Source organism: Synchiropus splendidus, chromosome 1, assembly GCF_027744825.2.
Source record: "Synchiropus splendidus isolate RoL2022-P1 chromosome 1, RoL_Sspl_1.0, whole genome shotgun sequence".
Taxonomy (NCBI): domain Eukaryota; kingdom Metazoa; phylum Chordata; class Actinopteri; order Syngnathiformes; family Callionymidae; genus Synchiropus; species Synchiropus splendidus.
Window position 1 is genome coordinate 49267280 of NC_071334.1, and position 16069 is coordinate 49283348.

The window sequence follows — 16069 nt, forward strand, 5'->3', positions numbered from 1 at the left end:
GAGCTGCAACGTTTTAAATTTGCCGACGTTTGATGTCCATTTGGAAATCGCAGCTCCCGCTTTCACTGTGATACGACGTGAAAACACAAAGGAAAGCGATACGCTTGCAATTCCCAGGATCCCTCGGCCTTGCAACGGCGCATTTGAGTGGCTGATCACTGTCAGATGGAGCTCTGCGACGTCAAACTTTCCCCCAACACCTTTGTTTCGCTGAATTAGCGACGCGTCAAGGTGTCAGCGGTGCAAGAAGATGGACAGATATGAGACATGACGTTGAAAAGAAAAGCGCTTTTCTCTTCTGCGACACCGCGACTGAAGTGGTCGAGCTGAAAGTCGATCCAGACGGGATGGTTTTCTACCAGCGTCTTTCATGGTCACTATCCCATGACAGACATCCAGACTTCTGGTTTCTGGAGTTTTCTGTGGAAGATTTGAATATTTCTGGAGACCAATGGGACTGTAAATAGATCCATGGAAGAAAGAAGAGTGGAGGACGGATATACGGCTTAAATAAAGTCCTAGAGTGACATCATTGCACAACAATATCTATATGAGACACATTAGGGACTCAAATCATTATTTTCATGTAAATGAGCAAAATATTCTGCTATCAAAGTTTATTAAGAAATGGATCCAATATCTGGATTAAATGAGAGCATGAATATTACCACTGTGATGTTTATTTTTCCATTTTTTTTGAATGTTAAAAAAGATTTTGATCAATAATGAACATGCACATTGAAAAAAGTAAAGCCAAAACAATTACAAAGGGGCATCAAGTAATTTGAAAAGATGAATGAAGTTGTTGAATATTTGTTCCCAAAAAGGGAAATATTCTACTTTATTTATGAAAGCAAAATAATAACAAGCGTAATAAATAAAATGTGAAGGAAGGAATCTGAAAAATGTGAAAAAATGACAGAGAAAATAATTGTAATACGTAAAAAATGATGACTGAAGCTTCTTATTTTTACATCTCAACTCCAAGACTGCTCTATCAAAAATGAAAATTAGTTAAATAAAAATGTAAAAAACTGTGTTTGCTATTGTTCCTCCATGCTGGATGGTTTTGGCTGGGTGGTTGGATTCGGGGGCTGCGTGAGGCCCCCAGGCCACGCCTTGTTCATCAGATGCATTAAAAGGTGAGATTTACTTTGATGACTCTTCACATGTGTGGTGTTCATTTGTGGATCACATCTTGTTTCAGCTTCTGTGTGTGTGTGTGTGCACTCTTCAAGAGTTTGATTTCAAAGGTGGTCAAATGAAACCTAAAACTTGGGAAAAGCTGACAAAACATAGCGCTCCCAGGTGGTTAATGGGCCGAGAGAAATGACCAGTTGACCATCATCATAGTCGACCCCTGCTCCGTCTCCCCCTCCTCCACCCGGGCAGGGCCCACCTCCATCTGCTAAATATTACACTCCTGAAAACCTCTGTTTGTCCAGCGGACGCGTGAGAATGGGTGGTCCAGTGATAGTTTGGGGCCCGACGAGTCGTGTAGCGCAACGACGCGCCGAGTCTGAAAAGACTTTCACATGACCGCCGCTGCTCTTTAATCACCGAGATACCAAAAGATGAGTATTTCGGGGAGAGTCGTAGGTGTCAGGGGTGAGAGGTGGAAGGTCCCGCTTGTGTGGGTGGCTCTGATGAAACTCTGTTTGCAGTTAATGAGGTCTGAACAGACACCGATCAGCCCCTTACAAATGGCGGGGGGCTAATCGCCGAATATTCCCTTTGACAAGAGAGATTACACGCTGAATCCTCGCTCGGACAATAGAGATTTGCTGTGTAACGTCGCCACTATAGACTTAAGATGCAAAAAAGAGGGAGGATCAGAGCGGAATTAGAGAAGGGAGAGCCGAGGGGAGGCTTGTCGTGACACCGGGCAGGAGGTGCCACATTTCTTTGGGACAATACTTTGGGGGTGGTGGACCAACAAGTAGCTCATGATCACGCAGCTAAGCTAAGAACAGCTTGCTCAAAGGTCCTTTTCACTTTCATCTTTCAATAGTGAGTGGTAAGTTAGAGCTATCAGACAAGAGCTTCCTTCAGAATGTTTGAGGGACCCCGAAGTGACAAGTGAAGAATGTCTTTTGTAAAGCTAACACGTGCTAGCCAAGACAGAAACATATCCGCTGGAGCATGGTTTGTACTTCAGCCATGGAAGATGAGGGTTAAATTGTGTGTTGAAACCTTCGTCACGGACAGAGTACACCAGAGGCAGAGTGGATCCAGTATTTCTGGATCAAATCAAATGCAAAGGAAACATATGGCAAGGAGATAAGACAAAATTCATTCATGTACTGCCATGAATTGTTGAACTGAGATGTTCCAGGGCCATCCAACTGGGAGGAGGCCCTCGGTTCAGACCTAGGACACTCAGGAGAGATGGTGACCCTCGGTGTGCTCCACAAAGAGCTGGAGGATCTGTCTGAGGATATGGAAGTCTAGGTCTCTTTATTTTGGATGCTGCCTCTGTCACTTGATCTTGGACAGTTCCTGAGCAATGGAGCAAGACAGGTGGGGACTCTCTCTTCGAGGTTGAAGCTCAGTCATCATGAGAGGAGACTCTCAGTACAGGAACAGTGATCCTCAAAAGGCTGACCAACACCAGTGAGGTTTTGGCCATGAAGAAAAAAATCCCCCTAGTTGTGCAGCAGACTCATCATTGGTGCGTACTTCGCTTTAGAAAGAAAAACATGAGTAGGGTGGTCATAATGTTTTGGTGACAGACAGCGGGTCATTATCGTGTATCCCACAAACCCTCACGAACTCTCACCTCACCGCTCGACCCACCAAGCCCTCATTTGGGGTCACCGGAGGAGAGAGCGTCAGCAGCACGTCAGCAGCACACGGTGCCGTTCCAGATCACATTAGTGGTTTTGAGGAACTTAGATGAGTTTCCCAGGGACTCGTGAATGAAGCGGATCGGTTCCCCCGGTGGTCCGTGTCATGTTCTCGGACCACGTTCAGAGGCTTGTGTTGTAAAAGTGAGCTGAGACAGTGGAGCTCTGGCGAGTTCGTCATCGAACTTGTTGAAAATGTCGAACAATGAAACGACTTCAGGAACATTTTCCAGTGAAGTTTGATTTATGGGGCCGTTTACTGACGTATGTTTGTTCTTGTGAAACCATCTCATCGGGATTCTAAGACGTTTAAACATTATTGGCTCAGTTATGACCAGCAAATGAGAAGCTCTTGAACTTCAAACCCAGGCGAAGAAGAGAATGCAGGCAGAGTGGAGACGACGGTGAGTCTTTGCAGGACAGAGAAGCCATGTTTTGGCCTCTCACTTGCGGGTGGATGAGCTCCATGTTTCCCCAATGTGGTCATCCACTGTCCTCCGTGCTCCCAGCCCTGTGCTGTCCGGAGCCGGCCCAGCCCGACAGCCCTCCTCCGCTGAAGCTGCTGAATGGATTAAGGAACAGAACATTTTTTTTCTTACGGCTAATCACTTTTCCTCTCACGCGCCACTCCATCGTCCCCGTCGTCGGCCGATGAAGCGAATCCTGATTGTCGAAAAATTTCCAGGGATTTACTTTTCCCCCTGTAAGCGATTCGATTGAGATAAACTGATCTGCCACAAAAATGTAATCCTTTTAAAATGATTTTATAATCACTGCACCAAAAGTCCCGGCACCGCACTTTTCCAGGACACTGAGCCCCGGAGGTCATGTGATCGAGTGGTCAGGCTGTGATTGGATCAGAGTCAAGACGTCCAGCAGTGTTCTTTATTACTCATCTTCTAGTTTTCGCTCCTTTGCCCTCCCTCTCCTCATGTCTTCACTTCCCTCAGACACAAAACGCACACACAACACAGGACCAGAGTCAGTGTCGCGCTACGGTGAGAGCTCACGACAGTAAAAATATATTTCCGAGATAAAAGAGAATCTGACTGGAAATAAAGGATTTCAACCAGTCTCAGTGTTTTCAAAGAAATTAAACATTAAATTTAAAGGAATGTACCCATTACAGAGCATTGTAATCATTTGTCAAATATTTGCGGTAAAGATCTGTCAAGTTAAAAAGGTGGGAAAAATATATATCTGTCTGTCCTTGACTTTATTCATTCATTTAAACACAAGATGAAATACACATTTGTTTAGATACAGATTAAAAGGCAAATGAATGTAGAATTTGTAAACATTTAGTTGAAGAAAATAATTTGTTGCTCTCTTTTTTGCACTACTGTATTAAAAATTTTAATAACGGTACCGATTACATTACATTTTTTTATATTTTAAAATAAAGTCTTCATTGTATTTTTCATTTTACTGCACTTCATTATACTTTTCACTTGCAGTCCTTCTCCACTGAAGTGAAAAAAGGTCATACTTACATAAAAAATAAATTGATAAAGTATCACATAATTCTGTATTATTAACTCTAAAATGTAATGTGAATATTGCTACCTGATGGGAGTCACTGATGTCCATTGTTAATAGTCAATCATTTATTTATTTATTTATTGCCAGTTTGTTTATGTCATTTATCATCTGTTTACTTCGATTTACTTATATAATAAATAATGTGGGGCGGCATGTTATGTAATATTTGAAAAATAATAAAACTGGGATTTCATTTAATTGTTTCAACTCAAACCAAACACTTCTACAAAGCACCGATATACATGTCTCCTCCCAACGTTAACCTAATTTGCAGATGACAGAGTGCTGTCGGCTCCATCAGGCTCCTCTGAGTGTGAAATTTGTGGTTCTCTGAGAGGGTGGACTGTCCTTTCCAGGCAGGAGAAGAGATCCTTCCTGAGGACCTCAAGAATCTGGCTGAAGAAGGACGGCAGGGTCGGCGCAGTGTTTTCAGTCATGAGGACTCTGTGTGAAGGTGATGACAGAGCTGAGCCATAAGACTCCACTCCACCGTTGGCGAGGTGTTCCACAGAGCAGAGGCCTCGGGGCAGAGCGGGGACATGCTGGGGAGAGGAGCTCTCCATTTCACTTCTACTCGCCACCTACTCCAGTGTAGTGTAAGTCAGAATTGAATCTATATGTAGCCGAGCCACATAAAGTGACTTTGTGGACTGGATTCGGCCCGCGAGTCTCGAGTTTGACACCACCGAATGAGAAGGGTAGTTTTGGCATATGTTTCATGACAGCCCACTTACTGACTCTGAATCAAAGTATTTTTATTATTTCAACTTTGGTCATCAGCCATAACATTATGACCAGCTGGCGAATGAGGAGCTGAAAAGAAAGAGTAACTATATCATGTTTTACTAGCCAAAACTTCATGACCATCTTGAAGAAAGAGTTGCTCCATCTTTAGTTGTCGGATCACTCTGCAGTGGTCAGTGGCTATCAAATGTGCTGTATCAGTCGATCATAGCGTCAAGGTGTCTGTCTTTTGGGCAGGAATGATCCCGAAAATATCTTTATTGTTGTAAGGATAAGCACTTTATGAGCGAGCCGTACACATTCTTGAATCCTGCGAGTCGTTGCATCAGAACCTCTCAGCAGCGGTGGGTAAAAGGTTCCCCGCAAATGTACTTTTCCCTCCGAAGGTGAAGCTTTACGCCTTGATCCAACAGTTTTGGGAGCCCGGGGCAAATAAAAGCTGCCATCAACATATATAATCTCCCGGCTGAGCCCCTTGAAAGCTGGGTCCCCGGGGTTAATTCCCCCATCAACCCACGTTTGAATCAACTCCTGACTCACATTGAGATGAAAGCCCAGAGAGTCCCGGGACCGAGGCCGGACTCCCAGGCCCGCTGATCCCGGACGACTGGAGCGGATTATTGCATGTTCGTCTGGCCGGACCTCCATCGCGACGTGGAAACTGAAAAGAAAAACAATAATTAGAGATAATTGCTTGTGTCCAAACACGAGCGCTGAAGCCCCCTGCCCGCCCATCTCCTTTCAGAGCTCGTGAGCTGGAATGAAAGGGACACCCCCCTGTTTTGACAGCTGGGCAGGCGAACATAATTTGTGACAGCTGAACTGAAACGTCTTTAACCGCAGGACAGACACAGAGGGTTCTTTTCGGGAGAAGGAGAAGAGAAAAGAAGATATCAGAAGAGAGAAAGAGGGGAGGGAGGGAGGGAGACGCATTAGTCACACGCCGTAACTTTGAAGAGAAGAGTTTAAAGCCTCTCGAGTAATGGCTTAGAAAAGTTGCTGACAAACTCAACTGCTTTCGCGGCGTCAAGAAGAGCTGAGCTAAAAGACTCAACGCATTTCTGCAGACCGACTGTTGTAGATATCTGCGTGAGTGGTGGGTTGATAATCGATAATTGAAGGTGAACATTAACCTCTTGTGGTTCTTTGAAACAAGAACATGTATTCTTAATATAATGTGCCATAACATTATGACCACCTGATGTAACGTCACTGTGACTAAACAAGCTGTCGGCTCTGTTCGTGAGTGAGGGGCATGAGGACGATGCACGGGTGAGTAGTTTGTTTGAACGTATTTCACGGCATTTGTCTCTGCTCACTGACTGCATATTTTGTCAATAAAAAGTGAGTAACATTATGACCTCCTTTGTGAGGGAGGTGGACGAGAAACAGAACTTTGTTTTTGCTCTTGAGTCGGGGACGTCTAGTAGATTGATGTTTCGATGTCAAAAACTTGATTCGCTTGCCTGTTGTGAAGTAGACGAAATGACGAAATGTGAGGGTCACTGCAAAAGCATCTTCATGTCATGAAATAGAACTGAGCTAGGAGGGTGCTACTTTCATCCAATCATGAGTCAGCACATTTACCAACAGCAAGTAGGAAAACAAACAGGGGCCACAGCGCTCAATAGAATGTTTTGAGTCTGACTGCACAGATTTTTTCAGATAGAAAACTGGTTTAAGCCGAGAGCAAGTCTCTCTTTTGGAGCATGGTGCAGTAATTCATCGTTCCGGAGTGTCTGGCTGCTACGTAGCGTTTTTGCTAACAGTTGTGTTTACGTTCCCAAATTCACGTGAAATACAAAATGTCTTCTTAATAAGTCCATTACTGACGGCAACATTGAAACTGATTACAGTGTTTATAATTCTCACAAACAAAGGTAATCTGACACAGAACCGGACCGACACCGACCTGGTTCTGGTTCAACACGGGAGCCAACTGAGTGAAAACATGTCAGACACAAAAGTAAACTGTTATCTTGTGTACTGTGGGTCTGAAGATCAACCAGGTCGGAGGAGCCCGCCCATCTGGGTCACGAGGAAAAACCAACTCAGGACTTAACAAGGTGGAGGAGGTTGTTTTGTAAAAGAAGTCCAGTGTTTGTATTAATATTCCACCTCTGGGAAAACTTCTGTCACTGGCAATTTGAAAGGACGTGCAGCCGCCGCCGCGTCAACGCGCTGCTCCGCTGCTTTTATTGAACCAGGCTCTGCGGTGGGTCGGAGCGGGGAAAACTTATTTTTGTTTCCGTCCACATATGTTCCTGGTTTTGCCCTATATACTGAAGACTCTCCCAGGCTGACCCCTGACCTCCAGCTCCTTCGACTGACATGATTTTGGGCTGTCTTGCCTCGACCCCGTGTCGCTGGAGGTCACGGGTCAGAGCCAGGGAGCAGCAAATTAACCCAATGTGTCAAAGCTGGCATGACACCATGTTCAGAGGAGAGCAATCTTTTTATAAACCCCAGTTACTTATCCCCTTGTCTTTCTAGAGTCTGGGGGTACGGTGTCAAGCAAGAGGAGTGAGGAGCTCTCAACTGTGGCTTGTCCAGTGGGTTGTCCTGCCTATTATGAGAAGCTGTGACTCTTCAAATCTGACCCACATTTTAATCGTAGAGCTACATTAGGCTGTAGTCTGCGGCGTTTGATGGCTGTCAGTCATCCCGACCCCACGCCAGGCTACACAAAAGTTTAACACTGTATGTACTTGTTTGGATGGTTGAGGTGGAGTGTGGGGTCAGAGTCCAAGCTGAAGTGGACTGATATCATGAATAATAATACAATAACAGAAGAGTGCTCGCTGCCAACTGAGCCATGGTCCCTATGGATGACTCCCCTCCACACATTCTCATACTGGAACATCATCTCCCCGGAACACAGTTCACATGGTGGCCACAGAAACCAAAACAACTTTGTAACGATTGTTATTTATAATGACAAGCCAATTTTTAGCTCCATTAAGTGTGTGATTCTTGAATGTAGCCATTAGCACAGTGAGGCTATGCTGCTTAACACAATGCTAACCAGGTGGCACACAAAACATCAAGCAATAAGTGCTAACATTTCAGTGGATTGAAGCCAACACAAAACAATGCAATACGAATATAAGCATATTTTAAAAGCTACATGACAAAGTGACACAATATGTGTGCTAGTAAGGTTGGACTTGTCTTTGACCCGACCGACAGATGTGACTCCACTCAAGCTGGATCCACAGCGGTTTTTAACAAATTCATTTTAGGGGAAATAGTCCCTTTCCGACGTCTCACAACAAGCTCAACACCTGTCCCGACCTGCAGCAGGACTTATTAAAGACTCGAGCAGATGACCACATCAGAACCTCTTCACACTCCATAGAAAAGAAGGAAGACGTTATGCTGTTATAAACGGCAGTTTAGCCGGGAGTGTGTGAGAGGAACATCTGACTCAGGAACTCTTTGACCTCACACACAGGCATGTAGTCAGCTTACTTTACCGATGAGTCGCTCAGCGAGTCTCAGATGGCGTCCACCAGAGGGTTACCTCACAACTTGAGTCATCAGTTCTAGTGAGTCAAGCAGAATTGCTGAATCCAACACATCCAAGTGAGTCCCTGACACCCGAGTACAGGAAGTACGGAGCATGTTGTTTTAGTTTAGTTGTACTCTGTGAATTGTAAACATCTGAGTGGAACTTAGTAACATACATCACTACTACTGCTACTACAACTACCACAGCTATTGCCTACACTTTCAATACCATACAATTATACAACTCCACTTTTTACTTCTAAATCCTTCTCACCCATATTGCAACTAGTATGTTTCATCTTTCTCTTCACTTACTGCTTTTACTACCAGCACTGCAACTACTACACGTATTGCTAACACTGTTAGCAATTTTTATTACGCATACAACTCTCACCCACAACAGTGTGGCAATTCATGGAATGGGTTTCATTGGCCAGGAAGTGATCACGTCTTCTGAGAGTATAAAAAGAAAGTGAAAAACCTGAGCAGAAACCTGACGAATTGTAGCAGAAACCACTTTGAACCAAAAAAGTGAACACTCTCACATGGTGACATAACTTATATATTCCCGTGTGTGTGTGCGTGTGTGTGTGTGTGTGAGAGACTCTCTGGGTGGTGACACTGCTGGCGAGCTGGATGCTAAACTACCGACGACAAAAGCTGGAACAACGAGAAGATAATTCACGTTTGATTGGTTTCACATGTTCTTCATAAACAACAAAGTTTTCCCGGCCCTGCAATGCATTTTCCTGCAAACATGGAATCCATTTATCCACCATAACACACACACACATACTCTCACACAGAGGGAGAGAGAGAGCACTGTGGGATCTTTTGAAATTCACTCTTATTTTGCAAACAGCCACTTTGAGCTGCTAAAAATAATCAGAGTGAAATTGTGAATGAGCCTCTGCAGGTCCAGGGACTTGTGAGGAGCCAGAAGGACGTGATGGCGCACGTGCACAGAGCGAGAGGCGCTGTCTTCACACAGCAGAGGATGTGTTTTTGGGGACACAGTGACAGAGAGGAAGATGAAGAGCCATGACAGAGAAGCGACGATTCAGCAGCCGAGACAATAAAGTTGCCGCCGTTGCCATGACAACACTGACAGGATTGTCGTCTGTTCTTCATGCAGGGAAACGTCTCCAGGGCAACTTATAGTACTGTACTTCTAAGATCACTTTCTACTCTTTCAACTACTACACATAACTATATTACATTGATACTTTTAGATACTTTACAGACTGCCACTAAAACTACGCAAATAGAGCTTTTGCAACAACTTTCAGCAACCGAAACATAAACTAGTTTTTGTACTGTACAAATACCACCACTACAACTATTCCTAGAAATGTCAGTAGTAGTAGTAGTAGTAGTTTGACTTCCACAATTGCTATTATTAGTTCAGGTCAACCAACTATCTCTTGTGCAACCACTTATGAAAGAAAATGCAGATTACACTTTTAAAATGTGTTATTGTTTACAAATGCAAGTAGTATTACTTCATTATCGACTCTTCTTTTTCATCTATTAGTGCAACTTTTATCACCAGGACTACTAAATCATAAAATACTGTCACTCCTATTGTGACTTTTTCAACTACTAATGATACAACTACTGTTACTAAAATGTCAGTTACCTTCGTAGTTCACCCACTGTAATTGGTTGTTCTCCTGAACACATTAGTAATATCATAAATACTACAATATCAATGGGGCATCAATGACATCACATAATGTTGAACTACTCATTATACCTCTTAATAATAAATACTCAATATATATAATACTGTAATAATACTGACCAATACTTCAACAATAGGACTCTTCCCACGTCATAGGTGATGATGTCACCTAGTAATACTGCTACTTCCCATCATACAAATGCAAGTACTACTTCTTAAAATGCTGCAACACTTGTGACCTCCATTTTCAAGAGGAGAACACAACCATGACTTTCACCAACAGCTTCTGACTTTATACCAGAGGTCGTTTGTTCCATTATAATGTTCAGAGATTTTGATACTTTTATTTTCATTGTTTTAAAATCTACATCTTCTTTTTTGTGTTTAAAAAAAAATCCACGTCATAAACGGAGACAAACACACTTTTACAACTTTTTTTTGCAATTCAACAATGATTTTTTTTTTCTTTAATTTATGAACTACTGCTATTAAATAAATGAAATTCGAACGAAGGAAACGATTCATTGAAACACGCTGCCTTTCTTCTGTGATCAATAAAATCATTTAAACAACGGTCGAACGCTTACACGGTGCGCCATGCTGACGTGCGTGTGACGTCAGCTAATTGATACGTTCGATTTACAAATTGACGTTGATTCATAAAGTGAGTTTTTTTCTTTTGCTTTGCTTTGTTTTATGCAGCACTGCGACGGGTCCTGAACGCACCATTTAGCCTCTTTTTAATTTTGTGCTCCAACACACTCCAGCTTAGATGTAAATGAAGGACGTAGTTTAAAAAAAATTTATTTATTTATTTATTAAAAAAAAAAAAATAATATATATATATATATATATATATATATATATATATATATATATATATATATATATATATATATATATATATATATATATATATATATAGATAGATAGATAAGATAAAGATTTTTTTTTTGCATTGTTCTTTTCTATAGGCTTGATATTCTTTCTACGTCAGTATTTCAACCACACACTTCAGCGTCAAAATACTGCGTCAAAATCGTCGTCGTGCATTTGCAGTTTTCCCCCTCGTCTGTCCTGCCGCAGTCCTGCTCTCCTGCGTCATAAATCCTCCCAAATTTAGGAATAATGTCCCCTGTCGACCACCCGCGATTTTACTGAGCAGTAAAAATAATGAAAGTCAGACGCGCGAGCGAGGCTTCTCTCTGGAGGTCCAGAAATATTGACTCAATTATTAATTCTTTGCTCGGTGTGTGTGTGTGTGTGTGTGTGTGCTCGCGCGCTCGGTTGCATAAATAAAAAGTTTCGTGAATTCGCCTAAAGTTTAGGTAATGTTTCCGGGTGTGTTTTTAATTTTATTTACTCATTTTATATTTCACATCATTATAAACTTATTGACGTAACGGGGCAAACCAAGAATGTATCGCTTTTCTCTTTAAAATACACTTTTTAATCGACATTACAGACGCCATCTTGTTTGTTTGTTTGTTTGTTTGTTTTTTCCCAAATTTTATATTCTTTATTAATGGATAATTTCTGTTTCACTGTTAATGCATCAGTTTAAAACAGATCCAAAAATAAATCACTGTAACTCAACAACTAATTGTAACACGCAATTCAGTTCAGACAGTTCTTCTGATGTAAACAGATTAAAGACAAGCAACAAAAACAATGTCAGCGGAAGTGTAAAGATGGCTGAAGTCACCTGTTGTTGTTTGTGTTGCTGCGAGTCTGGTTCGTTGCCTCTGGGGTGTGGAGGTTCTGCTGCCGGTGTCCTGGCACGAGCACCTGATGCAGAGCTGGAGGTGAGCGCGTTTCCTCACTGACTCTGCCCCCTAGTGGACATCAAAGTCACCGACTTTCAAAGTGCATCAGTGTGGTCAGTGGAGCAGGAACTCCTGCACTTACAAAGGTATCTCTATATGTATATATCTTCAGTTAACCAGCACCTAGTCCTGGTCTGGGTTGCAGGCAGTGCTGCAGCCCCATCTCAGTGGTCATTGGGCGAGAGGCAGGAATACACCCAGGACAGGTCGCCATTCCATCGCAGACAAAACACAAGTCCAAAAACCTCATGCAAACCAGACGCTTTTGTCTGTAAAAGTTGTCATGAAATAAATTAAATATTAATTGCAAGAGAAAATGTCATTGCATGTAAATGTGTAATAGGTCCAGTCCACACGCAGGTGCCTCCACTCTCATCCAGGAAACCATTTGACCTCTCAAGTGTTTTCTACTCGACCGACTCACTTATGTTGTGGGTTCCTGCTGCCAGAACCGTCTGGGAGGACGAGCTCCTGTTCCTTCCAGGATTTCTTAACTTCACCTGCTCACACTTTCGCTGCAGGACGGAGAAGACGGAGGAGGAGAGGCGTCTGTTTTTATATCTGTTTTTTTAATCTCATATCACGAATAACAAACATCATGAGAACCTAGCTCAAGTTTTTGAACCATCTTGATCTTCGATTGTCAGCCGGCTGTTAGCATCACAGCCTGCACAGCATGGAAGAGCATGATCTTTTACAGCTTGACCGGAAAGTCACTGATGTCCACAGCTCATCACTAGCGAGGGATGAAATGTGAGTCACCACAGATGGATTCATTGAAGTTGAACATTCTTGCAGCTGAAGCTCATCTTCTAGCCCAGAGTGTGTCTGTGTTCTTCAGAAGTCGGGTAGATGTCCTGGTACGCAGGCGGACGCCTCTCCTCCGTCTTCTCCGTCCTGCAGCGAAAGTGTGAGCAGGTGAAGTTAAGAAATCCTGGAAGGAACAGGAGCTCGTCCTCCCAGACGGTTCTGGCAGCAGGAACCCACAACATAAGTGAGTCGGTCGAGTAGAAAACACTTGAGAGGTCAAATGGTTTCCTGGATGAGAGTGGAGGCACCTGCGTGTGGACTGGACCTATTACACATTTACACGCAATGACATTTTCTCTTGCAATTAATATTTAAATTATTTCATGACAACTTTTACAGACAAATGCGTCTGGTTTGCATGAGGTTTTTGGACTTGTGTTTTGTCTGCGATGGAATGGCGACCTGTCCTGGGTGTATTCCTGCCTCTCGCCCAATGACCACTGAGATGGGGCTGCAGCACTGCCTGCAACCCAGACCAGGACTAGGTGCTGGTTAACTGAAGATATATACATATACAGATACCTTTGTAAGTGCAGGAGTTCCTGCTCCACTGATCACACTGATGCACAAGACACGTGGCAGCTAGGATGATAACAACAACAACAACAAACATGGAGGAATCCCTGAACCAAAGCAAACAAAAGCAGAGAGTTTGCTTTTGTTCAGGGATGTTTTTCACTACACAATGGCCAGGGTTTCCACTACTCTGAATGGACTTGAAAATCTTACAACATTGAAATTCTTATACAAATATTTTCAAGACATTAAAAGAGCTTTACTTTAAATAAGGTGAATTAAAAACTTGAATGTAGCCACTTTAAGCCACCTCATTAAACTGCTGTTAATTGAGATTATTAATCACGAATTCTCTAATTAACTAGATTATTTTTTTAATCGACTCCCACCCCTAATATATATATATGTGTGTGTGTGTGTGTGTGTGAGAGTGACCATCTACTCTATCTCTGGCTACGTTTGTTTTTTTCTCATAGCAGTTTCTCGCCTATTTTGAAGGCGTTGACATGGTTCAAATTTTTGATGACACATTTTGTACATTTCTGAGAGAAGCCCTCTGTGTCTGGCAGTTAAAAATCAAGCAATATAATACGCAGTCTCACACCGTTATACGGGCCGTCCTGTGGTGTGAGTCACTCCACTATTTAATGGAGGGCTTTTTTGAATTTTTGAATCAGACATCAGGTTTTTCAATTTTTATTTTTTTATCTTTAAACTGATAATTCTCTATAGTTAGCTGGAACAATAAGAGTTCACCAGTGATGGGTCGGATTCATGACACAGTATTAAAGGGTAGATGATGTTTCATGAAACAGTGTCCTGATTTTCAGAGACCACCAGATGGCGCTGTCTGCTGTAAAATGTTTGGAATTGAGCAACCACTTCAGTGACACCTCGCATCATTTCTAAACTAAGAGCGCCATGTAGTGGCCACTGAAAATTAGGACAGTGATTCGCTAACCCTGCAACAAAGTTTCATGATACCTGTAAAATGCAGGTGGGAGGAGGTGGGTCAGCCCCCTGGACTGGAGTTCAGAGGTCTGGCCGTCCTGCTGGACAATGAAGCTGTACGGAGGTGGGAAACACACCACTGGACCGCTGTGTGCCATGATCGGTCGACTCATCGTGACAGCAGGTCCACCTGAGGCCTCCTCCTCCATCCCGGGTCCTTCTAGAGCATCCCGGTCCCACTGTCTGCAGGACCAGCAGGAGACCATACCGAACCGGAAAACACTGGTGAGCACGAACGTACCGCCGAGTGAGATGAGGACCGGGCCCAGCATCTGCGGCCACTCCAAAGTGGGCCTGAGCCGGTAGTGCTGCCAGCCCATGGCAGTGAAGGTGACGCCCACCAGTGCCAGGAAGATTCCACAAAACAGCAGAGCAGTACTGGTCTTCACCCGGTCCAGCAAGCTCTCGTAGAAGTACTGACTCAGGTTGGCCTGCGTCATCAGGTGGTCCTGCGGTGGGCCGATGACCACTGGCAAGGTTCTGTTGTTGGTGACCATGTTTTCCTTGACCCAAAGGTGTTGTTTGACTGCAAGTCAAACTGGACTGACACTGAGTAACTGAAGACTAAACCTGCCTGGACAGGAAGTTACACTGTAACTGGGGAATGTTCAACTAGGTTTTCATCCTGAACTCTGGACAACAAGGACTGAGCCAAAAGGCTTGCCCTTCTTGGCCCAACCAGCTGACTCATGCCGACATATGTGCACTCTAGCTTGTGAACACCTCAGGTGGCCAGACGACGTTCTTGACCAGAGAAAACCTGCTAATAATGGTAGGACTTGACTGATTCCAGTTGTTCTGGGGGCCTTCCAAGTGTTGCTGTGGCTGCTTGAACTAAAGGTTGAGTCATCCAGGAGAGACTCGAAGAAGAGCATCTCTGCTTAGGGAATAGCTGCAAACATCCCAAGGTTCTCACCTGGACAACCTATGGGATGTTTCTGAGGCTGTGAGGACCAGAGAAGGTCAAAAAGAAAACAAGGCTCTGGCTGATCAGATTGACTTAGCTAAGTTTTCCAGGAAGTCCAGTTGAGAAGGTCAGCCTTTTGTCAGAGACCTGGCTCTCTAACATCTGGTCGCTTCTTCCCACCACTCGTGCGTTCACACCGATGACTCGCAGACTGTCCGCCGCGTCCTTTCACACAGACTCGTCTCGCCAGCTCTCGTGCATAAGTCATCAGCTCGTGCTGCGGTGGACGCAGTCTGACACGTGAAGCGCAGTGGCTTTACAACTTGCACGTCATGCCATAAGTGTCAGAGTTGGGAGCAGAAGGAGTCGCACACACATTGGAACACACTGCACTCCAGAATCCTAGCGTGGCTCGTCACATGGCCGAGACCTGAGTCAGTCACTCGGCAGGAAAAATGTGTTTATGTCCTTGACCACTGTCAAAATTATAAATATAGCTTTACTTGTTCTTCCTACTAAAATCTGACTTCCTCTAAGTAACTGTTTTTAAACAAGTTTGGGCTCTTCCTTTTGAGGGTGTGTGTGTGTTGAATGTGTGAAGATTGTGTCATAAATCCTTCCTCTCCAGCCTCTTCGAGTCAGCGTTCATCGTGTGACAATGTCGGCCATGTTT

At 43.6% G+C, this 16069-nt stretch overlaps 1 protein-coding gene across 1 annotated transcript; it reads right to left on the minus strand.

Annotated features, from left to right (window-relative positions):
- Window positions 1–4651: 4651 nt before the first annotated feature.
- On the minus strand, window positions 4652–14986 carry tmem174 (transmembrane protein 174). Its single transcript, XM_053873030.1, has 5 exons — window positions 14463–14986; window positions 12970–13049; window positions 12032–12161; window positions 5650–5793; window positions 4652–4832 (listed from the first exon to the last, which is right to left on the minus strand). Exons 1-5 carry the CDS (start codon window positions 14984–14986, stop codon window positions 4652–4654), a joined length of 1059 nt encoding a protein of 352 aa, XP_053729005.1.
- Window positions 14987–16069: the final 1083 nt, after the last annotated feature.

Excerpts from the sequence above, each read along its gene's own strand:
- tmem174 (XM_053873030.1), bottom strand. The coding sequence starts at position 14,986 with ATGGTCACCAACAACAGAACCTTGCCAGTGGTCATCGGCCCACCGCAG. Across the intron at positions 12,162-12,969 it reads AGAACACAGACACACTCTGG|GGGGCAGAGTCAGTGAGGAA; the intron begins GCTAGAAGATGA and ends GATGTCCACTAG. Across the intron at positions 5,794-12,031 it reads AGCAACACAAACAACAACAG|TTTCCACGTCGCGATGGAGG; the intron begins GTGACTTCAGCC and ends TTTTCTTTTCAG.